Consider the following 13,727-nt stretch of genomic DNA (forward strand, 5'->3'; position numbering starts at 1 on the left):
ATCATACAGCGGTGCTGCTACAGCTGATCATACAGCGGTGCTGCTACAGCTGATCACACAGCGTCGCTGCTGCAGCTGATCATACAGCGGTGCTGCTGCAGCTGATCATACAGCGGTGCTGCTACAGCTGATCATACAGCTGCTACAGCTGATCATACAGCGGTGCTGCTACAGCTGATCATACAGCTGCTACAGCTGATCACACAGCGGTGCTGCTACAGCTGATCATACAGCTGCTACAGCTGATCATACAGCGGTGCTGCTACAGTTGATCATACAGCTGCTACAGCTGATCACACAGCGGTGCTGCTACAGCTGATCATACAGCTGCTACAGCTGAGCACACACAGCGGTGCTGCTACAGCTGATCATACAGCTGCTACAGCTGATCATACAGCGGTGCTGCTACAGCTGATCATACAGCTGCTACAGCTGATCACACAGCGGTGCTGCTACAGCTGATCATACAGCTGCTACAGCTGATCACACAGCGGTGCTGCTACAGCTGATCATACAGCTGCTACAGCTGAGCACACACAGCGGTGCTGCTACAGCTGACCATACAGCGGTGCTGCTACAGCTGATCACACAGCGGCAGACTGCCCGTCTGCTAAGCTGCCTTTCATAAGCCAAATCACTGAGCAACAACTCTAAATGCAATTACTTGTTTAAAAACGGTTTTGATGTCCAATATTTAAACAGAGCAACCTTTTATATTTCTTAACTGGTCACTTGAAGCGCGCTTCCCACTAGGCAGGCTTCCCACTAGGCAGGCTTCCCACTAGGCAGGCTTCAGCACGTCACACTCCTCTTTGCAACGAGCTGGAGGCAGTATGCATTTTAAGAACGTATACTTCATTGTTTGAAACCTGAATGTTTTACTACATATTATGAGGCGTGTCTTAGCTTGCTCCAAGGTGTGCTCGGTTAAATCCTACCAAACATGCAGGCAATAATTGTTTTATACAGACTTCCATATACCATGGAAACCAGTAGTCTATTGTTTTATTAAGACATATACCATTGAAACCACTAGTCTATTGTTTTATAAAGACATGTACCATAGAAACCAGTAGTCTAGTGTTTTATTAAGACATATACCATAGAAACCAGTAGTCTATTGTTTTATAAAGATATATACCATTGAAACCACTAGTCTTTTGTTTTATAAAGACTTCCATGTACCATTGAAACCACTAGTCTTTTTCTCTCATGTTCTATTGGTTTTCAACTTTATTTCATTGTCCAGTAGCCAAAGGCACAATCATATACACACTGTATTAGCACCCCATGCTAGTTGTTGCATCTCCAGATCTTCCGTATTAGCACCCCATGCTAGTTGTTGCATCTCCAGATCTTCTGTATTAGCACCCCATGCTAGTTGTTGCATCTCCAGATCTTCTGTATTAGCAACCCATGCTAGTTGTTGCATCTATAGACCTTCTGTATTAGCAACCCATGCTAGTTGTTGCATCTATAGACCTTCTGTATTAGCAACCCATGCTAGTTGTTGCATCTATATAGACCTTCTGTATTAGCAACCCACACTAGTTGTTGCATCTATATAGACCTTCTGTATTAGCACCCCATGCTAGTTGTTGCATCTCCAGACCTTCTGTATTAGCAACCCATGCTAGTTGTTGCATCTATATATCGTCTGTATTAGCAACCCATGCTAGTTGTTGCATCTCTAGACCTTCTGTATTGCAATCCACACTAGTTGTTGCATCTATAGATCTTCTGTATTAGCAACCCATGCTAGTTGTTGCATCTATAAATCTTCTGTATTAGCAACCCATGCTAGTTGTTGCATCTATAAATCTTCTGTATTAGCAACCCATGCTAGTTGTTGCATCTCCAGATCTTCTGTATTAGCACCCCATGCTAGTTGTTGCATCTATAAATCTTCTGTATTAGCAACCCATGCTAGTTGTTGCATCTATAGATCTTCTGTATTAGCAACCCATGCTAGTTGTTTCATCTATAAATCTTCTGTATTAGCAACCCATGCTAGTTGTTGCATCTCCAGACCTTCTGTATTAGCACCCCATGCTAGTTGTTGCATCTCCAGATCTTCTGTATTAGCAACCCATGCTAGTTGTTGCATCTATATAGACCTTCTGTATTAGCAACCCACACTAGTTGTTGCATCTATATAGACCTTCTGTATTAGCACCCCATGCTAGTTGTTGCATCTCCAGACCTTCTGTATTAGCAACCCATGCTAGTTGTTGCATCTATATATCGTCTGTATTAGCAACCCATGCTAGTTGTTGCATCTCTAGACCTTCTGTATTGCAATCCACACTAGTTGTTGCATCTATAGATCTTCTGTATTAGCAACCCATGCTAGTTGTTGCATCTATAAATCTTCTGTATTAGCAACCCATGCTAGTTGTTGCATCTATAAATCTTCTGTATTAGCAACCCATGCTAGTTGTTGCATCTCCAGATCTTCTGTATTAGCACCCCATGCTAGTTGTTGCATCTATAAATCTTCTGTATTAGCAACCCATGCTAGTTGTTGCATCTATAGATCTTCTGTATTAGCAACCCATGCTAGTTGTTTCATCTATAAATCATCTGTATTAGCAACCCATGCTAGTTGTTGCATCTCCAGACCTTCTGTATTAGCACCCCATGCTAGTTGTTGCATCTCCAGATCTTCTGTATTAGCAACCCATGTTAGTTGTTGCATCTATAGATCTTCTGTATTAGCAACCCATGCTAGTTGTTTCATCTATAAATCTTCTGTATTAGCACCCCATGCTAGTTGTTGCATCTCCAGATCTTCTGTATTAGCACCCCATGCTAGTTGTTGCATCTCCAGATCTTCTGTATTAGCAACCCATGCTAGTTGTTGCATCTCTAGACCTTCTGTATTAGCAACCCATGCTAGTTGTTGCATCTCCAGATCTTCTGTATTAGCACCCCATGCTAGTTGTTGCATCTCCAGATCTTCTGTATTAGCAACTCATGCTAGTTGTTGCATCTCCAGACCTTCTGTATTAGCAACCCATGCTAGTTGTTGCATCTCCAGACCTTCTGTATTAGCAACCCATGCCAGTTGTTCCATCTCCAGATCTTCTGTATTAGCAACCCATGCTAGTTGTTGCATCTCCAGATCTTCTGTATTAGCAACCCATGCTAGTTGTTGCATCTTTAGATCTTCTGTATTAGCAACCCATGCTAGTTGTTGCATCTCCAGATCTTCTGTATTAGCACCCCATGCTAGTTGTTGCATCTCCAGATCTTCTGTATTAGCAACCCATGCTAGTTGTTGCATCTCTAGACCTTCTGTATTAGCAACCCATGCTAGTTGTTGCATCTCCAGATCTTCTGTATTAGCACCCCATGCTAGTTGTTGCATCTCCAGATCTTCTGTATTAGCAACCCATGCTAGTTGTTGCATCTATAAATCTTCTGTATTAGCAACCCATGCTAGTTGTTGCATCTCCAGATCTTCTGTATTAGCAACCCATGCTAGCTGTTGCATCTTTAAATCTTCTGTATTAGCACCCCATGCTAGTTGTTGCATCTCCAGATCTTCTGTATTAGCAACCCATGCTAGTTGTTGCATCTATATATCTTCTGTATTAGCAACCCATGCTAGTTGTTGCATCTCCAGATCTTCTGTATTAGCAACCCATGCTAGTTGTTGCATCTATAAATCTTCTGTATTAGCAACCCATGCTAGTTGTTGCATCTCCAGATCTTCTGTATTAGCAACCCATTCTAGTTGTTGCATCTCCAGATCGTCTGTATTAGCAACCCATGCTAGCTGTTGCATCTCCAGATCTTCTGTATTAGCACCCCATGCTAGTTGTTGCATCTATAAATCTTCTGTATTAGCAACCCATGCTAGTTGTTGCATCTCCAGATCTTCTGTATTAGCAACCCATGCTAGTTGTTGCATCTCCAGATCTTCTGTATTAGCAACCCATGCTAGTTGTTGCATCTATAAATCTTCTGTATTAGCAACCCACACTAGTTGTTGCATCTCCAGATCTTCTGTATTAGCAACCCATGCTAGTTGTTGCATCTTTAGATTTTCTGTATTAGCAACCCACACTAGTTGTTGCATCTCCAGATCTTCTGTATTAGCAACCCATGCTAGTTGTTGCATCTTTAGATTTTCTGTATTAGCATCCCACACTAGTTGTTGCATCTCCAGATCTTCTGTATTAGCAACCCATGCTAGTTGTTGCATCTCCAGATCTTCTGTATTAGCACCCCATGCTAGTTGTTGCATCTCCAGATCTTCTGTATTAGCAACCCATGCTAGCTGTTGCATCTTTAGATCTTCTGTATTAGCAACCCATGCTAGTTGTTGCATCTTTAGATCTTCTGTATTAGCAACCCATGCTAGTTGTTGCATCTCCAGATCTTCTGTATTAGCAACCCATGCTAGTTGTTGCATCTATAAATCTTCTGTATTAGCAACCCACACTAGTTGTTGCATCTCCAGATCTTCTGTATTAGCAACCCATGCTAGTTGTTGCATCTCCAGATCTTCTGTATTAGCAACCCATGCTAGTTGTTGCATCTATAGATCTTCTGTATTAGCAACCCATGCTAGTTGTTTCATCTATAGATCTTCTGTATTAGCAACCCATGCTAGTTGTTTCATCTATAAATCTTCTGTATTAGCAACCCATGCTAGTTGTTGCATCTCCAGATCTTCTGTATTAGCAACCCATGCTAGTTGTTGCATCTTTAGATTTTCTGTATTATCAACCCACACTAGTTGTTGCATCTCCAGATCTTCTGTATTAGCAACCCATGCTAGTTGTTGCATCTTTAGATTTTCTGTATTAGCACCCCACACTAGTTGTTGCATCTCCAGATCTTCTGTATTAGCAACCCATGCTAGTTGTTGCATCTTTAGATTTTCTGTATTAGCACCCCACACTAGTTGTTGCATCTCCAGATCTTCTGTATTAGCAACCCATGCTAGTTGTTGCATCTCCAGATCTTCTGTATTAGCACCCCATGCTAGTTGTTGCATCTTTAGATCTTCTGTATTAGCAACCCATGCTAGTTGTTGCATCTCCAGATCTTCTGTATTAGCAACCCATGCTAGTTGTTGCATCTATAAATCTTCTGTATTAGCAACCCACACTAGTTGTTGCATCTCCAGATCTTCTGTATTAGCAACCCATGTTAGTTGTTGCATCTTTAGATCTTCTGTATTAGCAACCCATGCTAGTTGTTGCATCTATAGACCTTCTGTATTAGCAACCCATGCTAGTTGTTGCATCTCCAGATCTTCTGTATTAGCAACCCATGCTAGTTGTTGCATCTCCAGCTCTTCTGTATTAGCAACCCATGCTAGTTGTTGCATCTTTAGATATTCTGTATTAGCAACCCATGGTAGTTGTTGCATCTCCAGATCTTCTGTATTAGCAACCCATGCTAGTTGTTGCATCTATAAATTGTCTGTATTAGCAACCCATGCTAGTTGATGCATCTCCAGATCTTCTGTATTAGCAACCCATGCTAGTTGTTGCATCTCCAGATCTTCTGTATTAGCAACCCATGCTAGTTGTTGCATCTCCAGACCTTCTGTATTAGCAACCCATGCTAGTTGTTCCATCTCCAGATCTTCTGTATTAGCAACCCATGCTAGTTGTTGCATCTCCAGATCTTCTGTATTAGCAACCCATGCTAGTTGTTGCATCTCCAGACCTTCTGTATTAGCAACCCATGCTAGTTGTTGCATCTATAAATCTTCTGTATTAGCAACCCATGCTAGTTGTTGCATCTCCAGATCTTCTGTATTAGCAACCCATGCTAGTTGTTGCATCTATAAATCTTCTGTATTAGCAACCCATGCTAGTTGTTGCATCTCCAGACCTTCCCCCTTACTGCATTTCAAACTGATATTTTCATCTGTGTCTCATGAAACCACTCAGATGTTCAGTTTCCCCGTTAATGATGTTTTCCCTCTAACAGTGTTTCCCCGTTAATGATGTTTTCCCTCTAACAGTGTTTTCCCGTTTTAATGTCATTATGAAACAAACATTCACTCATAGTCGTTGTGCGCAGCAATGTGCACGAGGCAGTAGACTATGAAACGGTGAGCTCTGTCCCTCACTGTTCCTGTCTCTGTCCCCACTGAGCTCTGTCCCTCACTGTCTCTGTCCCCACTGAGCTCTGTCCCTCTCTGTTTCTGTCTCTGTCCCTCACTGTTTCTGTCTCTGTCCCCACTGAGCTCTGTCCCTCACTGTTTCTGTCCCCACTGAGCTCTGTCCCTCACTGTTTCTGTCTCTGTCCCCACTGAGCTCTGTCCCTCACTGTCTCTGTCCCCACTGAGCTCTGTCCCTCACTGTTTCTGTCTCTGTCCCCACTGAGCTCTGGCCCTCACTGTTTCTGTCTCTGTCCCCACTGAGCTCTGGCCCTCACTGTTTCTGTCTCTGTCCCCACTGAGCTCTGGCCCTCACTGTTTCTGTCTCTGTCCCCACTGAGCTCTGTCCCTCACTGTTTCTGTCTCTGTCCACTGAGCTCTGTCCCTCACTGTTTCTGTCTCTGTCCACTGAGCTCTGTCCCTCACTGTTTCTGTCTCTGTCCCCACTGAGCTCTGTCCCTCACTGTTTCTGTCTCTGTCCACTGAGCTCTGTCCCTCACTGTTCCTGTCTCTGGCCCTCACTGTTTCTGTCTCTGTCCACTGAGCTCTGTCCCTCACTGTTTCTGTCTCTGTCCCCACTGAGCTCTGTCCCTCACTGTTTCTGTCTCTGTCCACTGAGCTCTGTCCCTCACTGTTCCTGTCTCTGTCCCTCACTGTTTCTGTCTCTGTCCCCACGGAGCTCAGTCCCTCACTGTTTCTGTCTCTGTCCACTGAGCTCTGTCCCTCACTGTTTCTGTCTCTGTCCCTCACTGTTTCTGTCTCTGTCCCCACTGAGCTCTGTCCCTCACTGTTTCTGTCTCTGTCCCTCACTGTTTCTGTCTCTGTCCCCACTGAGCTCTGTCCCTCACTGTTTCTGTCTCTGTCCCTCACTGTTTCTGTCTCTGTCCCTCACTGTTCCTGTCTCTGTCCCTCACTGTTTCCGTCTGTCCACTGAGCTCTGTCCCTCACTGTTTCTGTCTCTGTCCCCACTGAGCTCTGTCCCTCACTGTTTCTGTCTCTGTCCATTGAGCTCCCTCACTGTTTCTGTCTCTGTCCACTGAGCTCTGTCCCTCACTGTCTCTGTCCCTCACTGTTTCTGTCTCTGTCCACTGAGCTCTGTCCCTCACTGTTTCTGTCTCTGTCCACTGAGCTCTGTCCCTCATTGTTTCTGTCTCTGTCCCCACTGAGCTCTGTCCCTCACTGTTTCTGTCTCTGTCCCCACTGAGCTCTGTCCCTCACTGTTTCTGTCTCTGTCCCTACTGAGCTCTGTCCCTCACTGTCTCTGTCCCCACTGAGCTCTGTCCCTCACTGTTCCGGTCTCTCCACTGAGCTCTGTCCCTCACTGTTCCGGTCTGTCCCTCACTGGTCCGGCCTGTCCCTCACTGGTCCGGTCTGTCCCTCACTGGTCCGGACTGTCCCTCACTGGTCCGGTCTGTCCCTACAGGTGAGGAGTGGAAGACGGCCCGTCAACGTGGTTCCTCTATACAGCACATCCTGCAGCCCATGGACTTTAACCTGCAGCTGGCCAAATGCATGGTGGAGAAGGACACCAGGATGGCCAGGTAACACCAGACTGTTAACCAGGATGAGGGATCTGAGCTAGGTAACACCAGGCTGTTAACCAGGATGGCTAGGTAACACCAGGCTGTTAACCAGGATGGCTAGGTAACACCAGACTGTTAACCAGGATGGCTAGGTAACACCAGACTGTTAACCAGGATGAGGGATCTGAGCTAGGTAACACCAGGCTGTTAACCAGGATGGCTAGGTAACACCAGGCTGTTAACCAGGATAGCTAGGTAACACCAGACTGTTAACCAGGCTGAGGGAGCTGAGCTAGGTAACACCAGGCTGTTAACCAGGATGGCTAGGTAACACCAGGCTGTTCACCAGGCTGAGGGATCTGAGCTAGGTAACACCAGACTGTTAACCAGGATGGCTAGGTAACACCAGGCTGTTAACCAGGCTGAGGGAGCTGAGCTAGGTAACACCAGGCTGTTAACCAGGATGGCTAGGTAACACCAGACTGTTAACCAGGATGGCTAGGTAACACCAGACTGTTAACCAGGATGGCTAGGTAACACCAGGCTGTAACCAGGCTGAGCTAGGTAACACCAGACTGTTAACCAGGATGGCTAGGTAACACCAGGCTGTTAACCAGGATAGCTAGGTAACACCAGACTGTTAACCAGGCTGAGGGAGCTGAGCTAGGTAACACCAGGCTGTTAACCAGGATGGCTAGGTAACACCAGGCTGTTAACCAGGATGGCTAGGTAACACCAGACTGTTAACCAGGATGGCTAGGTAACACCAGACTGTTAACCAGGATGAGGGATCTGAGCTAGGTAACACCAGGCTGTTAACCAGGCTGAGCTAGGTAACACCAGACTGTTAACCAGGATGGCTAGGTAACACCAGGCTGTTAACCAGGATAGCTAGGTAACACCAGACTGTTAACCAGGCTGAGGGAGCTGAGCTAGGTAACACCAGGCTGTTAACCAGGATGGCTAGGTAACACCAGGCTGTTCACCAGGCTGAGGGATCTGAGCTAGGTAACACCAGACTGTTAACCAGGATGGCTAGGTAACACCAGGCTGTTAACCAGGCTGAGGGAGCTGAGCTAGGTAACACCAGGCTGTTAACCAGGATGGCTAGGTAACACCAGACTGTTAACCAGGATGGCTAGGTAACACCAGACTGTTAACCAGGATGGCTAGGTAACACCAGTCTGTTAACCAGGCTGAGCTAGGTAACACCAGACTGTTAACCAGGATGGCTAGGTAACACCAGACTGTTAACCAGGATGGCTAGGTAACACCAGACTGTTAACCAGGCTGAGCTAGGTAACACCAGACTGTTAACCAGGATGGCTAGGTAACACCAGACTGTTAACCAGGATGGCTAGGTAACACCAGACTGTTAACCAGGATGGCTAGGTAACACCAGGCTGTTAACCAGGCTGAGGGAGCTGAGCTAGGTAACACCAGACTGTTAACCAGGATGGCTAGGTAACACCAGGCTGTTAACCAGGCTGAGCTAGGTAACACCAGGCTGTTAACCAGGATGGCCAGGTAACACCAGGCTGTTAACCAGGATGGCTAGGTAACACCAGGCTGTTAACCAGGATGGCTAGGTAACACCAGGCTGTTAACCAGGATGGCTAGGTAACACCAGGCTGTTAACCAGGCTGAGCTAGGTAACACCAGACTGTTAACCAGACTGAGCTAGGTAACACCAGACTGTTAACCAGGATGGCTAGGTAACACCAGACTGTTAACCAGGATGAGGGATCTGAGCTAGGTAACACCAGGCTGTTAACCAGGATGGCTAGGTAACACCAGGCTGTTAACCAGGATAGCTAGGTAACACCAGACTGTTAACCAGGCTGAGGGAGCTGAGCTAGGTAACACCAGGCTGTTAACCAGGATGGCTAGGTAACACCAGGCTGTTCACCAGGCTGAGGGATCTGAGCTAGGTAACACCAGACTGTTAACCAGGATGGCTAGGTAACACCAGGCTGTTAACCAGGCTGAGGGAGCTGAGCTAGGTAACACCAGGCTGTTAACCAGGATGGCTAGGTAACACCAGACTGTTAACCAGGATGGCTAGGTAACACCAGACTGTTAACCAGGATGGCTAGGTAACACCAGACTGTTAACCAGGATGGCTAGGTAACACCAGGCTGTTAACCAGGATGGCTAGGTAACACCAGACTGTTAACCAGGATGGCTAGGTAACACCAGACTGTTAACCAGGATGGCTAGGTAACACCAGACTGTTAACCAGGCTGAGCTAGGTAACACCAGACTGTTAACCAGGATGGCTAGGTAACACCAGACTGTTAACCAGGATGGCTAGGTAACACCAGCCTGTTAACCAGGATGGCTAGGTAACACCAGGCTGTTAACCAGGCTGAGGGAGCTGAGCTAGGTAACACCAGACTGTTAACCAGGATGGCTAGGTAACACCAGGCTGTTAACCAGGCTGAGCTAGGTAACACCAGGCTGTTAACCAGGATGGCCAGGTAACACCAGGCTGTTAACCAGGATGGCTAGGTAACACCAGGCTGTTAACCAGGATGGCTAGGTAACACCAGACTGTTAACCAGGATGGCTAGGTAACACCAGGCTGTTAACCAGGCTGAGGGAGCTGAGTGTCCCAGATTAATAAACCTCTGGTATCTACTCTGTTACAGATTAGTAAACCTCTGGTATCTACTGTGTTCCAGATTAGTAAGGATCTGGTATCTACTGTGTTCCAGATTAGTAAACCTCTGGTATCTACTGTGTTCCAGATTAGTAAGGATCTGGTATCTACTGTGTTACATATTAGTAAACCTCTGGTATCTACTGTGTTCCAGATTAGTAAAGCTCTGGTATCTACTGTGTTCCAGATTAGTAAAGCTCTGGTATGGTATCTACTGTGTTCCAGATTAGTAAGGATCTGGTATCTACTGTGTTACATATTAGTAAACCTCTGGTATCTACTGTGTTCCAGATTAGTAAACCTCTGGTATCTACTGTGTTCCAGATTAGTAAACCTCTGGTATCTACTGTGTTCCAGATTAGTAAACCTCTGGTATCTACTGTGTTCCAGATTAGTAAACCTCTGGTATCTACTGTGTTCCAGATTAGTAAGGATCTGGTATCTACTGTGTTACATATTAGTAAACCTCTGGTATCTACTGTGTTCCAGATTAGTAAACCTCTGGTATCTACTGTGTTCCAGATTAGTAAACCCCTGGTATCTACTGTGTTCCAGATTAGTAAACCTCTGGTATCTACTGTGTTCCAGATTAGTAAACCTCTGGTATCTACTGTGTTCCAGATGAGTAAGGATCTGGTATCTACTGTGTTCCAGATTAGTAAAGCTCTGGTATCTACTGTGTTCCAGATTAGTAAAGCTCTGGTATCTACTGTGTTCCAGATTAGTAAACCCCTGGTATCTACTGTGTTCCAGATTCAAGGTGTCTGGAGAACTGCCTCTCCTCCATGTGAAGATCTCAGACCAGAAGATCCAGGGAGTGTTGGACCTGGTCAACAGCATCCCCCTGCCCCAGAGTGATTCCACCCCTTCCACCCCCACCCAGAAGGTACAGTTGGTATGCCCCAGTTCACCAGTAGAGTAGCCTACACACACCCATTATATTGGTACAGTTGGTATGCCCCAGTACACCAGTAGAGTAGCTTACACACACCCATTATATTGGTACAGTTGGTATGCCCCAGTTCACCAGTAGAGTAGCCTACACACACCCATTATATTGGTACAGTTGGTATGCCCCAGTACACCAGTAGAGTAGCTTACACACACCCATTATATTGGTACAGTTGGTATGCCCCAGTTCACCAGTAGAGTAGCCTACACACACCCATTATATTGGTGCATTTGGTATGTTCCAGTTCACCAGTAGAGTAGCCTACACACACCCATTATATTGGTGCATGTGGTATGCCCCAGTTCACCAGTAGAGTAGCCTACACACACCCATTATATTGGTGCATTTGGTATGCCCCAGTTCACCAGTAGAGTAGCCTACACACACCCATTATATTGTTCCAGTTCACCAGTAGAGTAGCCTACACACACCCATTATATTGGTGCATTTGGTATGTCCCAGTTCACCAGTAGAGTAACCTACACACACCCATTATATTGGTACAGTTGGTATGCCCCAGTTCACCAGTAGAGTGGCCTACACACACCCATTATATTGGTACAGTTGGTATGCCCCAGTTCACCAGTAGAGTAACCTACACACACCCATTATATTGGTACAGTTGGTATACCCCAGTTCACCAATAGAGTAGCCTACACACACCCATTATATTGGTACAGTTGGTATGCCCCAGTTCACCAGTAGAGTGGCCTACACACACCCATTATATTGGTACAGTTGGTATGCCCCAGTTCACCAGTAGAGTGGCCTACACACACCCATTATATTGGTACAGTTGGTATGCCCCAGTTCACCAGTAGAGTAACCTACACACACCCATTATATTGGTACAGTTGGTATACCCCAGTTCACCAGGCGAGTAGCCTACACACACCCATTATATTGGTACAGTTGGTATGTCCCAGTTCACCAGTAGAGTAGCCTACACACACCCATTATTTTGGTACAGTTGGTATGTCCCAGTTCACCAGTAGAGTAGCCTACACACACCCATTATAATGGTACAGTTGGTATGCCCCAGTTCACCAGTAGAGTAGCCTACACACACCCATTATATTGGTACAGTTGGTATGTCCCAGTACACCAGTAGAGTAGCCTACACACACCCATTATATTGGTACAGTTGGTATGTTCCAGTAGAGTAGCTGTCACACACCCATTATATTGGTACAGTTGGTATGCCCCAGTTCACCAGTAGAGTAGCCTACGCACACCCATTATATTGGTACAGTTGGTATGCCCCAGTTCACCAGTAGAGTAGCCTACACACCCCCATTATATTTTGGGGACAGTTGGTATGCCCCAGTTCACCAGTAGAGTAGCCTACACACACCCATTATATTGGTACAGTTCATCATGTCTAATAGGATTGGCAATCAACTGTTCTCCCCCCCCCCCATCTTGTCTCCACTAGATGCTGTATTTGTCTGAGGCCAGGCCCAACGTCCTGGGTTTACAGACCCCGGTGCTGCTAGATGCAATAGAGACAGGTGAGGGTGGCTGGTTCTTCACTAAACTGTTTCTGCAGGAACTGATCCAGGGTCTGCTGTTATCTGACCACTCTTAACGGTTATAATTAGGGGTCAGGTAATCTGATACTAGATGGGATTCTCCTCCTGTCTCCTGGTCTTTGTATAAAATGGATGTCATGCCTCAGAGTTGTCCGTTGGGGAAGGTGAGTCGATGTCGAGTGCAAGCCAGAATACAACAGCCCCCCCCCCCCCCCCCTCAGGTAACAGAAGACTGTATTTTAGTCAGCGGCTCAACCCCCTTCATCTGAACTGGATCAGACAAACAAGGGCATTTCCATGGCAACTATTACCGAAGACCAGGAGATAGAAGGACCATCTGTTACTGAAGAACGAAGACCAGGCGATAGAAGGACCATCTTACTGAAGAACAAAAACCAGGAGATAGAAGGACCATCTGTTACTGAAGATCAAAGACCAGGAGACAGAAGGACCTTCTGTTATTGAAAATCAAAGACCATGAGATAGAAGGACCATCTGTTATTGAAAATCAAAGACCAGGAGATAGAAGGACCATCTGTTATTGAAGAACAAAGACCAGGAGACAGAAGGACCATCTGTTACTGAAGAACAAAGACCAGGAGGAACGGAACGCTTCCGGCACGTTGTGGAGTCCATGTCCCGACGAATTGAGGCTGTTGTGAGGGCAAAGGGGGGTTGCAAATCAATATTAGGAAGGTGTTCCTGGTGTTTTGTCCACTCAGTGTATGTGTGATCTCTTTACACTATGTAGTCTGTATGTAGTCTGTATAATCTATTTGTAATCTATATGTAGTTTGTATGTAGTCTGTATGCAATCTATATGTAGTCTGTATAATCTATTTGTAATCTGTATGTAATCTATATGTAGTCTGTATGTAATCTATTTGTAATCTGTATGTAATCTGTATGTAATCTATTTGTAGTCTGTATG

The 13,727-nt window shown here is 45.7% G+C and overlaps 1 protein-coding gene across 1 annotated transcript in view; it reads left to right on the forward strand.

The window, feature by feature from the left end:
- The window catches only part of LOC129842936 (intermembrane lipid transfer protein VPS13C-like), a 194,313-nt gene that overhangs the window by 20,464 nt on the left and 160,122 nt on the right, over positions 1-13,727 (forward strand). Inside the window, 3 exon segments of the mRNA XM_055911643.1 lie at positions 7,551-7,668; positions 11,066-11,198; positions 12,700-12,775. Of these exon segments, the coding sequence (XP_055767618.1) occupies positions 7,551-7,668; positions 11,066-11,198; positions 12,700-12,775 (327 nt within the window).

Source organism: Salvelinus fontinalis, unplaced genomic scaffold (assembly GCF_029448725.1).
Source record: "Salvelinus fontinalis isolate EN_2023a unplaced genomic scaffold, ASM2944872v1 scaffold_0075, whole genome shotgun sequence".
Taxonomy (NCBI): Eukaryota; Metazoa; Chordata; class Actinopteri; order Salmoniformes; family Salmonidae; genus Salvelinus; species Salvelinus fontinalis.